At 42.5% G+C, this 15,454-nt stretch overlaps 1 protein-coding gene across 8 annotated transcripts in view; it reads right to left on the bottom strand.

Moving 5' to 3' along the window:
• Positions 1 to 694: 694 nt before the first annotated feature.
• The window catches only part of LOC117265849 (CUGBP Elav-like family member 3), a 29,508-nt gene continuing 14,748 nt past the window's right edge, over positions 695 to 15,454 (bottom strand). For 3 of the 8 annotated variants that reach the window (XM_078171581.1, XM_078171582.1, XM_078171584.1), the window contains 11 exons: positions 9,564 to 9,611; positions 9,083 to 9,221; positions 8,889 to 8,968; positions 8,404 to 8,559; positions 7,852 to 7,996; positions 7,322 to 7,471; positions 6,815 to 6,880; positions 6,008 to 6,112; positions 5,701 to 5,844; positions 4,200 to 4,363; positions 695 to 1,791 (listed from right to left, as the gene is read on the bottom strand). In XM_078171581.1, the coding sequence (XP_078027707.1) occupies positions 4,236 to 4,363; positions 5,701 to 5,844; positions 6,008 to 6,112; positions 6,815 to 6,880; positions 7,322 to 7,471; positions 7,852 to 7,996; positions 8,404 to 8,559; positions 8,889 to 8,968; positions 9,083 to 9,221; positions 9,564 to 9,611 (1,161 nt within the window). In that variant the 3' untranslated portion in view covers positions 695 to 1,791; positions 4,200 to 4,235. Of the gene's footprint in view, positions 1,792 to 3,750; positions 3,850 to 4,199; positions 4,364 to 5,700; positions 5,845 to 6,007; positions 6,113 to 6,814; positions 6,881 to 7,321; positions 7,472 to 7,851; positions 7,997 to 8,403; positions 8,560 to 8,888; positions 8,969 to 9,082; positions 9,222 to 9,562; positions 9,612 to 15,454 lie in introns of all 8 variants that reach the window. The other 5 variants (XM_033640603.2, XM_078171583.1, XR_013492188.1 and 2 more) reach the window with 4 other exon arrangements.

Genomic DNA, 15,454 nt, shown 5'->3' with positions numbered 1-15,454 from the left:
ACACATCTCTTCTTATATTCTAACATTTTCTTGAAATTTTCTAATATTTTTATATTTATAGATACATATATATTGTGTTATATATTCTAGCACAATGTACATTTTGTTATTGCACACTTGTTATTCTATTTCCTCATAATTTCTCTATGTCTTTATAGTATAAGAGCAACTTGGAATGTCTCCCAATTTTCTGATTTAATTCTTTCACTTTCCTAAAGTAGAGCAATTTTTAAAAATTGAAAACTACACGGCTGAAACACTGTGTCATAATGTCATTGAACTCAGTAATACTGTCATTGTTGCTGCTCGTAATTTTGCCTGCACATTTTCTCTACCCAATAATTGAACTCAGATCAGGTCATCAAGGGGAAAACTAGTAAACTAATCATCCCAGAGGGAGGAGACCGTGTTCACAAAGATAAAACAAATACAGCATTTAATTCTGCTGATAAATAGACAACTCCCATAAATGAATAGAGGAGATAACAAGCTCGGCCCAGCGGTTTATTCTGGGTGAAAGACTCTGGTGAAAGGCTCTCTACTTACACCCCCTTCTGGACACAAGATGGATGTGCGCCCATGCTGTCTTTTCTTTTTTTTTTGTTGAGTCATTCAAATCAAGATTTTTGCTCAGAAGTAATCAGTGAAATTTCTTTCACACACACAAACACACTTAACAAATCACATTAGGACATTTAGTATGATACTTTTTATTTTAACTTAAAAAGAGAGTGGATCAAAAACAGGATTCAATAAATTAGAAATAAATATAATTGCTGTAATAATTAATACATACATTATAATTACTCGATTGCAAGAGTCTGACAGAAACAGGCCCTCGAAAGGTTTTTGCTCTAGAAAATTCTAAAATCAAAATATTGCAACCCACTCAAACCCCTTCTCCCGATAAACAAAATAATTGATAAATTAGTAAATAAATAAAAAATAGCTCAAATATTAAAACCTCCCGAATAAAAGTGCAATCCCCCCCTCCCCCGAGCTTCACCTAAAATCTAAGTAGAAATTTAAAATAGGTTAGTGATTTCCCATTTTACAATTTGGAATGTAATATCCCTTTATGAGGATCATGATGTTACTAGTGGTAATAATAATAATCATAATAATAATCATAATAATAATAATAATAATGTCGCTGTGTCCTGTTCAGTGTTTATCTAAAGTAGTATTCTTTTTGCATTTTTTCTTGTTTTTTAAATGCTGCTCTTTGTAAACTAAATTATTTACAGGTCATTAGGATTTTCTCCAAAGTCTCTCTAACCTACTCATTTAGTTGTCTTTTTTGTATTTTCTCGCCTTTTTTTATTATGAAACATCGGCCCCTCTATATTTGTCATGGAATAGACATGGTATAGACATGTTAAAGTCTATTGAAGTGATATATCAGCATTTTTCATCAGTACCTTCCATACATGCTCGGTCTGAGTTGTCTTAACTGAACTAAACACCCTGTTGGCGACACACAGACCGTGGTCAAACCAAGCTCTCGGCCGTATGGGTAAGATTACTGACTCGTGTGAACTGTGTGTGAGTGTCTGCAGGCATGTGTGTGTGTGTGTGTGTGTGTGTGTGTGTGTGTGTGTATCTGTGCACTTTATGTACATTTGTATATCAGCCTTGTACCGTTTGAGGTTCAGTGTTGAGAGTGCATGTGTATTGTGTGAGTGTGTGTATGTGTGTGTGGCTGCACTCCCCGGACGCTCAAAGGTAGCAGACAGTCTGAAAGCACTATGAACCCTGGGATTCCACCTCAGCTGGACTCTGAAAGGTCACCTGTGAGGAGGGGAGGAGAATCGGGGGGCGGAGGGAGTGATACAAGGAGGGAGGGAGAGAGAAGGAGGAAGGATATGTTAGAGAGCAAAGTTATAAATACACCGGAGCTCCATGTTTCTGTCTGATCTCAACATCTTGTCAAACATGCTCCTCCCGTCAAACACAACTCTTGTAGGCATGACTCGAACTGCTTTCATACGTCTGGCAGCAAACTGCACCTTAGGATGCTCCTAGCTCGTCTTTGTTTCAGTTTCATCTTGGTGACTTTAAAACAAGAAGGTATCATTCACAGTTGTAAAGCTCTGTCTCTCAACAGCAATAAAATCATGGTGCTTCAACACATACACACACAGTGTCTGGATCATGCAACTCCATACAGTGAAAAACCGTTTCGCGTATCCTTGTGTGTGCTTGGATGTGTGTGTCTGGAGGTATGCGTGTGTGTTGGTAGAGCTCCGTGTGTGTGTTTATGTGTGTGACCTTATGAGCATGTGCTGCACTCGTGTGCCTTGGATCATGGCAAGCAAACACTACTACCGACATGCATCACTCTCTGGCATTTGCAGTATAGAAATTCTGGGTGATGGTTTTAATCTCACTGATGTGGGGGGCATAGTGTTATCAGATAGACCTTTGCACTATCCGCAAGGATTTGTTATGTAAAACTTTGTCTAGGAATAGAACCAAAATCCTTTATTTATAATGTGTGCTGCCACGTGACGGTGTGTCCACACACTGGTCCGACAGCAGCCACACATTTTCTCCTCATAAAGGTTGGGGTTTGTGGGGGTTGAATTTACCTCAAACTAAACACATCCTCTGTTCTCTCTTTGTTAGATTTCTCCCAGAATTCCTATAGTTGAAGGCTGTTCTCCAATAAGCAAGAGGCACTTGTTTTTCCACCATAACAACCACATACCCTTTACCTCAAAACACGAGCTAGAGGGATAGAAAGAGGAGGTCGGGATGAGGAGAGGCAAAGAAAGAATCTGACAGAGAAAGGGGGAACAAGTAGGAAGGGACCAGAGGAGGAGGAGGAGGAGGAGGAAGAGGGGAGTGGAAACACCACAAAAGCAGTGATAGAAGATGTAAGAGACCAAGAAAGAGAAACAAAGGAGCAAAAAACTAAAGTGCCACATCAAACTGTAACAAATCAGAGTCCAGGAAATATAAAACTCAGCCTATCAGAGTACAGCTCAACAAAATGCATGCTCGCCCAAAAATAGTGTGCTTTTGTCCTAAAACTGTTCTTGTCTAACCTGTGTGACCCAGTTTGTAGCCGTATTTAAATCTGCTGTGTTCTGTACTGCATTATCATTTCATTGCCTCTTGTCCAACATGTCCTGCCATTGTTGTGTGTTGCATAAACAATAATGATAATAATAAAAAAAAAATCATATTTTGCAGTAAGCTGTCATGCTGTTCTACATTTCTCCACCAGTCCACTATGGAAACCTCTGGCAAACCTCTCTGATACAGACACCAGTACAACAAGGGTTATGCACTCCTGCATTACACACTAACAGTGTAACACGGACACATATGTACACATAGATGCCCACGCTCACTACTGTACCCAAACAATTTGTTCAAATAATAATGACACCAAACAGAACACTACAGAAACTGATCAAAAACAAAGCTGCGAAAAAATAACGAGCGTTGCTGCAGAATTTATCAGGTTACTCTCCAATGATTAAGTGTATCGAATATCCAATTTAATCAATTGATTCTGAGTACAGTCCTGGCTATTGACAGTTATTGATCAGTATGTGCACAGGTCAATACAAAATAAAGTCACAATGCACCAAACACAGTCGGTGGTCACTACAGCAACAGGACATGCAGGTCAACGCATGGCTGGTTGCTCGAGGTGACAGAACAAAAATTGCCAAGGGCAACCAACACAGGCAATCAATCGCCACAGCAACCCAAACACAGGCCAACCAATCAACTTACAACAATGCGAGAGGAAGGGGGGGTCAGGGCTTTATCGGTCACTAGGCAACCATTGCCATAGCGATGGGGTCCTCGTGAATTATGATTGGACGGGAGGATCTTGGGTGAGGTAAGTTGCCGTTTCAGGAAAAGATCAAAACAGCAGGAAAGAAAATAAATAAGATTGTGATAGAAAATAAAAGGAAAACAATATTTTAGTATTTTCACTTTTTCCTGAGTTGATTAAGTTGTTTTCATAAAACCCAACGTTATATTCACTGACATGTTGTTAAGCTTTTTCTTTTTTTACTCTGTACCATCATTTAGCATTGCAGTGACAAAGCTAACGCTACCTTCTCCACGTTTTTTTCCTCCTCTCTAACCTAATTTCATCCTCCTGCTCCCCCAACATACAACACCTCACTTCTCTTCATGTAGTGTCCCTCATCACCTCCTCACCACCACCTCACCTCTCTTTAGTTCTTCTCCTTCGTCTCAGCTGTCACTCAGTATGGGCGGTTGGCATCTTTGGGCCGTTTGAGCTGCACCTTCAGTCTTTTCATGCCGATCTGGAAGCCGTTCATGGCCTGGATGGCGGCCTGAGCGCTGGCTGGGTTGTCAAAACTCACAAATCCTGGAAAAAAATAAGAGTTGTTATTTTAATTGAACGTCTCCTCCATAGCGTGCCCACTGGTGGAATGTAGCTAACTACATTTACTCAAGTACTGTACTTGGGAATAAATTCAAGGTACTTGTACTTGACTTAAGTATTTCCATTTTAAGTAACTTTAAATGTCTTACTCCCCCACATGTCAGAGGCAGTACTTACTTCTTACTGCACTACATTTATCTGACAGTCATAGTTACTTTTTCAGATAACAGTTTTTCATCTCGTTCCTGTCCAGTGAAAACATACCAGGGTGTCTACAGGTACTAAACTCTTAGATTCTGTGTTTTCAGACCTTTCAATTAAGATTAGCGTATATGTGGTCCTGTGCAGAGGTAGGTCTTGTATTAAACTGTGGTCATTAGAGTGAGTTAGGTTAGTCTACATTTTGCCAACAGGTAAGCACAAGTATAAAGTAAAAAGACAGTATCAGGTTTAAAGATCTCTTTAAAGACTTTCACGCAGAAGAGCTTGACTCATTTTGAAAAAATAAATAAAAGATGGATATACAAAATTAGATCAAAACTTTTGTGGCAATTAAGACCTTACAAATTCAAAGTTAATACTATTTAATGACTTTTAAGACCTGATAGTTTAAATTTAATTTAAATTAAATTTAGGACTTTTTAAGGACTTACAGACACCCTGCATATATCTCCGATTTTAAGTGTTTGTGACAAACTTAAGGATGAAGTGTTCCTTTATGGGTTGAGAAAATTCTCCCACCTAATATGCTGAAAAACGATCTTGGATCAGTTGGAAAATGCATCATCACAAAGCTAAAAATGGCAGTTTTTCTGACAACATAGGGGTTGACTTTTTAGAGAGTCATAGTTTTCACAGGACAGCAGTGCTACAAACATAAGATGATCTTCTAAAATATGAACCATGGTTATAGATTAAACTGCCCAACAGTGTACAAAGGAGTTAAAACTAACACAACCTCAAACATCTACAGCAGTACAATACAACATACACGTTAATGCAGCAGTAAAGTTAATTCAAAAACATCACATATATATATATATATATATATATATATATATATAATAGAAAAACATTGACCATTTTGTTGATAACATTTAAATACTTTTACTTAAATATGGTTTTGAAGGCAGGACTTTTACTTGTATACTTCTCCCAACACGCTCCATGCCTTTGTCTCGACTTAACTAGGTTACAACATTTAAACAGGCTCAATATCTTATGCTCAACAAAGTCACCCTGTCTTTTTCCACTCGTCCTCTCCTTCCTCTGCTCTCCCCTCTCCCTCCCCTCTTTCCTCCCCTGTCTGTGTGTCTCACCGAAACATTTGCTCTGGTTGGTGGCACGGTCGACAAACACCTTAGCCGAGATGACATTGCCAAAGGGCAGGAACATCTGCAGCATCTCAGAGTCACTGAACTCCTGAGGCAGGTGGTAGATGAAGATGTTACAGCCCTCTGGACCTGAAACACACACACACACACACATGCATGCAAACACACACGCGCATTAGGCAGAGTGTGATAAACGATCTCAGGCTGTGAAAACCTCGTGATAAACAACTTTAAATAAGATGGTTGGAGAGAGGGGTGTGGCCCCAGACAGACAGACAGGAAGTCACATCACCTTCTCTCTGCTGCTGTTGCTGGGGCTGCTGGTGTTGCTGGGCAACCAGTGTTGGCTGCTGGGGGAACGGCTGCCCGACCAATCCATAGGCAGCAGGGTACGCCGCTATTGGGAGAGACGGCAACACAATGTGATTGGATGAAAACAACAGGTGGCAACACCGCAGCGTCCAATGAGATCATTCCGTTTGAACTAAAGCGTCTCCTGCTGAAGGTGAAAACTATTAAATGTAACACTCGAATGGAGAAAGACACAACAACAATGACACTGTTGGTCTGGTACGCACACATTACAGACCCCATTTACCCTATAAGTATGCGTCATGTATACGGATGGTGTAAAGGTATCATTAGCTGTATTGCATTATTACCAGACTTGAATGCGTGTCTTGTGTGACAATGAAATCACATAAATCACGACGAAATGAATTTAACCAATTCCCCTTGAAACACTTCCATCCTTGAGACAATGGAGGTCAAACTGAAAGCAGACACTTGGTCCTCCTTGTCCCTTATTTACATCTACCCTGATTTAACCTGCTGCACGAGCTGCCGGCTGAGCTGCACATGATTTATTTCTGATTGCGCAATTTAATGTGGACCAGATATGTAATGACATTGACATTTCATAGCTAAATGTGTCTCATTACTGAGCCTTAAGTGATTTTTAAAGCAACACACACGCATTTACAGCGCAATCATTCATACATTTTATATCTATCCTTATACAAGCATAACACACAGTGAAAAGGCATCATTCGTCCAGCTTCATCTGACCGTTCTTGTGTGTTTGTACATTTGCACCAACCTGTGTAGTGCTGCATGCCGGCATACGCCTGCTGTAGGGGGTCCAGAGCTGCTGCCGGACTCTGAGCTAGAGAGCCAAAAGACAGGGAAACAGTGAGAACAGAAAAATAAACACAAGCAATGTGATAATAAATCCTGGATTTCTTTTAGTTTAAAGGCAACAATGTTCCTAAAATAACAATGTATACACACAGAAGTAATTCCTCCTATGACCCACAGGAAGTGTGTTTTTCGGCAAAGACTTTGCCTCTGCCTGTATTTTCCTATTTTATTTTCTATGCTTGGGATGTTTATGGGCGTGCACCCCCACAACACTCAGGTGAGGTCGGGGCTTTCTAAAAAGCACTCAAGCAAATATAGCGAGGTGAAACAGCAAATGAGTGAATCTGGGTTTATCACTTTTGCTGGCGAGCTCGTCTACAAAGAGTAACTGAACATCTTGCAAAGTATGTCTTTAATTTCTGCAAGGTCTTTACATCTGCATGCTTCTTGGATTTTAATACAATACCTTGATATGGGTGAACGCCATTGGTGTATAGTGCTTCTGTTGCTTGTTGTCCATTGGTGGGGGCTGGCAGACTGCTGTAACCGTTCACTCCTAGGGGCGGAGGGAGGGCTGGCACAGGCGTCGCTGCGATAGTTGGCGGAGTGTTTGTACCTACAGACGCAAATCGCAGTCCAGATAATGAGTCTCTGTCATTGCAGCACTTTACCTCCTATAAGACTACACCTGTTTCTACACATTAAAAATCTTCAGTTACGCATGCAATTTTTTCATAACTAAGTGCTTTAAAGTTTTATTTTTATTCTAAACCATGCTAAAAATACTTTGATGTTTGTGCTATAATATGCAGCTGATAACTCCATTTCTATTCTACACTTACAGCACCTGTGCACGTGCCTGACAACGTACAAGCTCAATTGTTTTTGAGTATGCACGGCATGTCTGAGTGTGTGTGTGTGTGTGTGTGTGTGTGAGTGTGTGTGTGTGTGTGTGTGTGTGTGTGTGTGTGTGTGTGTGTGTGTGTGGGAGCCTACCCGAGGACGGCGTGATGGGTGTAATGGGTGTGGCAATGATTCCGTTGGCATTGAGCGCCGCCATCTGCTGCATCTGTACGGCGGCAACTGTTGCCACAGGAGACAAGTACGCTGACTGGGCAACCAGGGCCTGCTGTTGGACAAGCTGTAGACAGGGAAGGAAGCAGAGAGAGAGAGAGGAAGGGGATGGAGAGAAAGAGGAGGAGGAGGGAGAGAGAAGACAGAGAGACAGTTAAATGGATATGGGAAAATGAGAGAGAGAGGGACAAAGAGAGGGGAAAAAAGGAGAGGAAGGGGCAGGGAGAGGGAGTGATGGAGGAACAGATGAATAGAGATCTAATTACAAGGCCATTATGTCCTGAGTCAGTGGGTTAATGGTTGTGTGTTGCGGGAAAGCTAATGCCAGATGACGTATGTTCTGTTGTCTGGGTAACAACATTAGCCCCAATTAGACCACTGATAGCCTCTTCAAACTTATTACATCCTTTCATAAGCACAGCACTCCCCTTACAAACTTGCGGCGAGTGTTTGTGCATTCGTGCAACTGCTTGCCTGTGCGTTGACCGCCTGCGTGTAGGCGTTGTAGGCGGGGAAGTTGAGGGTCATGGGGCTGAAGATGCCGAGCTGGGAGGCCACCTGCTGCATCCTCCGCAGCCCTCGCTCCTTCTCTGTGTCGGCAAACTTCACCACCAGACTGGACGACGCGCCCTGTGCAGAGAAAGATGGAGACAGAGTGAGTTTTAACTGAAGATACGACTGATGTTACATGTTACCTCCTTTGTGTGTTAATGGGGCTGGGCTCCGAGTTTATTAATTCATTCATTTTCTCTATCCACTTAATCCTTTAACGATTCACACGGGCCTATCCCAGCATGTTGATGATACCCAGGACAGCACCAAAGAAGACAGATGATTACATTGCTTACATTATTACCTACAGAAAATTTAAACTGTCCCAAGTGACTCATGCACGTGTCTTTGGGAGGCCATTATGTGGTGTGTGCTTGCATTGTCTGCATGTATTGCACGCCACTTACAGGCATTGTGCGGCTTCCATGCAAGCTGTTGATGGCAGCCTGGGCTTCAGCATGTCCTTGGAATTTTACAAAAGCGCACCCTGTGAAAAATAATAAAGGAAATGAAACACAGAGTCAGTTACAGCACACAGTCTGTGTTGAATTAAATAGTATGACTAAATTAAATAAGGTAGCTTTTGTTGTATGTGTTTTACCTTTGCTGGTGCCGTCGGGTCCTCTCAACACAGTACACTCGTCTATGCTGCCAAAGGGCTCAAACAGTCGTCTAACATCCTCGTCGCTCTGTTGCTTCCCCAGCATGCCCACAAACAACTTCCTGTCCTCTGAGAGACCAATAATGTGAAAGAAAAGAAAGCGAATGATAAGAAATCTACAGTATTACCTTGAACTGGTCACATCCATGTTTACAGACTACAGAAGTGTTAAAAGGGATGGAAGCTACCATTTTTGTCCACCAGGGGGCAGTATTGACCACAGCGATGGGTAATGAGAGGAGGGGAGTGGAAAGAGTGCGATCTGAATTTGTGTCTGTGTGTACATGTGTGTGTGTATTAAGCACCCCATTGACTACTTTCCATCTCCATCTGATCCAATTTGACACCTACCCTTCTCTCTGTCATACTGTGTGTATGTGTGTGTGTGTGTGTGTGACTGCGTTGAGGTGCGTGTCTCACCTCCTCTGCCCTCGCTGTCAGCTGGTTTCACCTGGATTGGCCGATTCATCTGCGGAACAAACAAGAAGGAACATCAACACAGATGGTCAACTTAACAAAGTCTCCGTCCGTTTGTCTCATCTGAGGACACGTCTTTAGGATTGACTCCACTGACAGTGAACAGTCTCATGATATTTGTTTCATGGTTATTTCATTATTTATTTCAAATATTTATTCAGAAGGACGACAAACATTAATCTGCATTTCTGTAAATGTGCCAGGACTGGCTAGCCGCCAATTCTGAAACCCAAAAAAGTGGCAAGAGAAATGAGAAACTGGTGGAAGATATTAACATCAGTGTAAGAGTGCGGTGTGATACATTAAAATAAATCATATTTAAGTAACTTGGACCAAATGACCGACAATAAATAGCTTTTAAACAGCAGAATAGTTGGATTTAGCAAAGGAAGGGAATATTTTAGTTTCAGAGGCTTTTTTAAATAAAATGTTGAAACTTATATATTGTGCCGATGGTGTGTGTGTGTGTGTGTGTGTTTGGGTGTGTCCATGTGTTTTGTAGCCACTGATAAATTAGGTTTAGCAGGTGACAGGTGCATCTGAACTCTAGCCCAGGTTGCTCTCTTTCTGTTGCAAAACACACACAACTTACCACCTCTGATTTCCCACTCTCTCCCTCTCTATCTCTCACACACACACGCACACACACACACACACACAGTATGGACGGGGGATTGAGAAGTGACGAGATTAAGAATGCAGGCCAGCTGATCTGGATTACAGAAGAACTACGGATTAGATGAGGGACAAGAGTAGATTGAGATAGAGAGAAGGGGGCGGGTGCGCAGGAGGGAGAGATGAGATGAGATGACAAGTGTGTGAAGCGAACAGGCGCAGTCAGCTAAAAATAAAAGGATGGAGAGCGAGAGTCAGGCCTGGGGGACCCCGACTGACTTCGACCGACTGAAAGGGCAGGTGGAAGGCCAAGAGGAACCCAGGGAGTGAATGGAAATGCTGGAAAAAGCAGCATTACACGAGGAGTGAGACAGAGAGACGGAGAGTGGGAGGATGAAAGCAAAGCTGCCCCTGAGAGAATGATTCAAAAAGAATAGAAAGAGAAAGAGAGGGAGGGAGGGAGGAGAGGGGCGTGATTCAGTCGTGACTTGCTCCGTCTAAAAAAAAATGTCACGACTACAGAGATCCATCGCCTTGAGTGCTAATGCATGCGTGCACACATGTTCTGCATGGCCCTTCTATGTATATACTATCTACAGGTGAGCAGGTTTGCCACACACACACACAGAGGCACACACAAACATACTACACACACACAATGCTTAGTCATAGCACTGAGGCAATGAGACAGAGTGTTAATGCCAGAGGGATGGGGTGGGGGAGGAGATGGGCTGCAGAATGATGGCGGTGAAAAGAGGGGAAAAGGAGAGGGAGAAAGGAAGAAAAATGGATGGATCCAGAGGAGGAAGGTTTGAGAGAAGGGAGTGACACACAAAGCTAAAAGAGAAGAGGAGAACAGCGTGCTTGTGGGGTAGACACTCCTATTTTTTCCAGTGCAAGCTTTGAAATGTTGCAAACTCGAATCAAAACAACCATCTCCCGTTTCCTTACATCCTTATCAGTCAGGCTCAGATTTAAAGTTCCCCACTCAGCTGCAACAAAGTGTAAAATGTACTAATTAATGCCTTGTCTCGCTGCCAGTCAAAAAACGATTCTGTAGCAATCGCGGTTGATTTAGATGCATTTTGAAAATCTATGGCAGGGAGGAGAAAAACTCAGAGGGAAGAACAGAGGATGAAAACAGAAACGGAGAGGAGGAGGAGGGTGGAGAAGGGGGGTAAAGGGACGGCGAGGAGGAGGAGGAGGAGGCTGGTGGGGAAGGAGGGTAAAGGGAGGGGATGAGGAGGAGGAATGGACAGAGGTCCCAGTGGGGTGTTAAGGCAATGTAATGAAGCTGGTAATTGAGGAGAGGGCAGAGCAGAGAGAGACAGATCCATACATTTGATTAATCAGTTCTTAGCTGTCACCACAAAGCTATCGATCTAAGGTAAGGCCATCAAACACCGCCGGAGACACGAACCCACACAGACGCAAACACGTCTGCACGCACGTTCGCATCAAACACACACACACACACACACACACACACACATAAGGTCTGCAAAGGAAGGAATGATGTACAGTTTTAACTCTGTGCATTTATTGACTCAAGCTGTTGGTATAAACATGAACTTACAGAAGATACACACATCCGTACAGTTTTCAGTATCCTTGGATTCAAACCATCCATCCATCCATCCTATCCATCCTATCCATCATATCCCAGTCTTGGTGCTATTGCCATCCATCCACGCTGCCATCCATCTTGCACTATCAACTCATCGATCAGTCCCGTCTTGTTCATTGATTTCGGTCTGTGTTGTAAAGCAGGCTGATTGTAGCGAGATTTGTGTCTACTAACCCTTTCTCTATCCTTCCATCCATCCATCACCTCCTCCATTACTTCCCTCATTAGCCCTATTCAAGCTCATTCTTGCGACTGTAAAACAGACCGAACAGAAGCACCTAATAATTCCCAACTACAGCTTATCAATCAAGGTTTATCAATCTGTTTCTGAATGTGTGAGAGTGTGTGTGTGTGTGTGTGTGTGTTTGCTTGGACTGTGCTGACCTTTTGGTGATTTAAAGTAAACATAAAGTTCATATGATGCATTAAGAAGGACGAGAGGGAGAATGAGAGGAGATCGAGGACAAAAAAAAGCAGAGAAACGGAACAAGAGACAGCAGGTGAGAGGTGCACACTGCTGCTACAAAGACAACACAATGGCATCGGAAAACTGGCATGGCAACCAGCTTGTTGTCATGGCAATCATATGACGGCACACTGGGTAGGTAAACAAGGATGCTGGTTGCCAAGGGCGACTGCTGTGCTCTTCGGGTAAACAAAGAATTTGTGCTGGAGAGTGCTTCGCTGGCTTCATACTCATCCTCCTCGACATCTCTCTCGCCCCCCCCCCGACCCATTTTATCTCTCTCTGTGAGCTAATGTAACAAGGGAGAAATGAACATCGGGTAAAAATGTATGAGAACAAGGAAATGAACAGGACATGAGATTTATGAGAATAATGTAGAGATGTGGGCAGTATCCAGAGGAAGGAGTAAGTGTGATTTAGCTCGGAGCAAGAGAAGGAGAGGGAGAAGGTGAGGGAACTGAATCTATATTGTAGTAGAGTAATTAAAATTCCCTTGAGCCTGAGAGAAAAATGCAAATAAAGTACAGTCCCTGCTAGTCCGTCACACTGTACTCCGCTCCTCTCTCCCTTCCTTTACTCCAACACACATGAGCAGCCGCACGCTCCTTTCAAGTAAAATTATCCTCTAATTACTCACGTTCCAATTAAGACTTAATTAACAGTAACCATCTGCAAACGTGCGCACGTACAAGGAGCTGGCTTCATACTGTAGCGAGGTTTGATCCGTCCTGCTGAATACTAAGAAGCCCCTTTCTGTATCTCTCAGGGAAGTGAATTCGTATGTGAGCAGCAGCGCGGCGATGCATGAGGCCGAGATATGTGATATATGATAGTGTGTGAGCCTGCATGACCACTCGCAATGAGTGGAGGTGCGTCCGCCGACACACGCATGACCGAACCCTGCATGCAAACACTGCCCCATTTGCATGCTGTGGTGCCAAAACAAATACACACAGAGTGCACTGTCACTCGCATATGCACAGTCACACACACTGTACACAGTACACCCCCCCCCCCCCCCCCCCCCCCCACCACCACCACACCCAGAGCACCCGCCCTTCTGCGTGCACAGAAACAAACACATACTACACACATACAGTTAATCTTACTCCCTGCAGTAACGCAGAGAGGATTGTGCCAGGATTAGGGGATATTAAATCCTTGGATTATCCAATCAAATCGTATTCTACCCCCTCCCCCACCCACGCAAAATCAGTGGAACAAACCATTGCACCACATCATGAGGGTAGGGGGTGGCGTACGCATGTAAATGTGTGTGTACATGCACTATTTGGAACGTGGATTAAACTACAGAGTTGAATCAATGTTTTCATTTTGGCAATTCTCCACAAATGTTCCCGCGAATATAAATATAAAACTGATTACAGCACATGGCATGACAATAGACAATGGGGTGTGTGTGTGTGTGTGTGTGTGTGTGTGTGCGTGCAGACACACCAACACGCTCTCTTCATATCTGTCTTCCTCACACACACACAAGTGCACACACACCCTTCCCCCTTCAATCTCCCTCTGGAACACTCCATCCACACAATTTCAGATGTCCATTTTCCAGAGTGCACAAGAAAGGAAAACTATTTTTATCCCTTCTCCACGATCTAGCATTATTTCTCCCTCTTCCTCTTCCCCCATCCTCGATTCCCCTCTTTCCTCTCTCAACTCCATAATCCCTCCATACTCCGCCTGATGACACGACCATCTCAGCTTTTTTTTTTATCTGTTTCCATCCGTTCCCTCCTCTCTCTTCTCTCTCCCGTTCACTTCCTCCTCTTGTGTCGTTCCCACTCTCTCTCCCTCGTTTTTTTTCTCCATCATTGCTGCAACATGCCTCGCAGGCCTGCAAACTCATTATCGTCAGCGTAGTGAACCCTTATGTTGATTTGGCAAAACCAAAATTGAGCTAAATAGCAGGACTGTTCACACCATAATTGTCTCTCTTTAAAACAGTGTTTAACATAAAACTACTGAAATGTTTCCTGTAATCCTGCCTTAATTTTGAAGCTACTTGGGAACCTAAACTACTTCTCAGGCTGATCAGTAAAAATAATGCTGAAAAGATACTGCATTGATGAGAAAAAGTATATTGTTTCCACTCCAGTTTAAGTGGAATATGTTTTTTTGCTTGAGCTGGGCAATGCTTACAGAATAAAATATATTATTTCTGTTTGAATGACTTGATGATGACTGCTGGGGTTTTCACACAATATTGATGCACACGTGACAAACAATAATCTGTGGTATGGATATGATGTAGGGCTGCAACTGATGATTATTTTCATTGTCGCCTATTTTTAAAATTAATCAAAAACTCTAAAAAAAAATGTGAAAAATGCTCATCACAATTTTCCAGAACCCAAAGTAGCATCTTCAGTTTCTTTCGTCACACCAATAGTCCACAAGCCAAAGATAGATTCTTCATTTACTATCATAAATGAAAAAGAAAACAGCAAATTCTCAATATTCAAGAAGCTGGAACCACAAAGTGTATCGTTAGCGATTAATTTTCTTTCAATGGACTAATCAATTACTAATCGTTCCCGCTCACTCATTTTTTAATTTCACATTTCATTTAGGTAGCTTTAACACTGTTAGTGAATTCATCTGCAACTATTTTGACAGTTAAATTATCATTTAAGATGTGGTATTTAAAAGCTGATAATTCCAGTTAAATTAATATTATTGCATTAATGGACAATATGTGGGACAAACCAACACATTTGAAGCTGTCACACTGGTCTCTGGGAAATTGTAATGGGCTTATAAACTTAATAATTAATCAAAGAATCTAGGGGGAAAAAAAGTACATTAATCAATAATGAAAATTATCATTAGTTGCAGCCCTGCCCTCAACACTTTACTGTAATCCATTACACAACAGAGACACTACACATCATGATAACCACATGCCAAAACAACAGAATCACACTATCAGTGATCCGTCTATATATCAGCTCTACTGCGTGTGTTTTCCTGTGTTTATATTCCAGTAACACTGTCAGGATATTGTAGCATGCAACACACCGACTCCCTGATGAAACCGAGTTTACAGCTCTCGTTCACAGCTGGATGAAAACACAGAGATGTGAGAGACAGCGCGGGTGAGCGG

The sequence above is a fragment of the Epinephelus lanceolatus genome, chromosome 10, assembly GCF_041903045.1.
Source record: "Epinephelus lanceolatus isolate andai-2023 chromosome 10, ASM4190304v1, whole genome shotgun sequence".
NCBI lineage: Eukaryota > Metazoa > Chordata > Actinopteri > Perciformes > Serranidae > Epinephelus > Epinephelus lanceolatus.
This window is presented reverse-complemented; position numbering and strand designations above follow the sequence as displayed.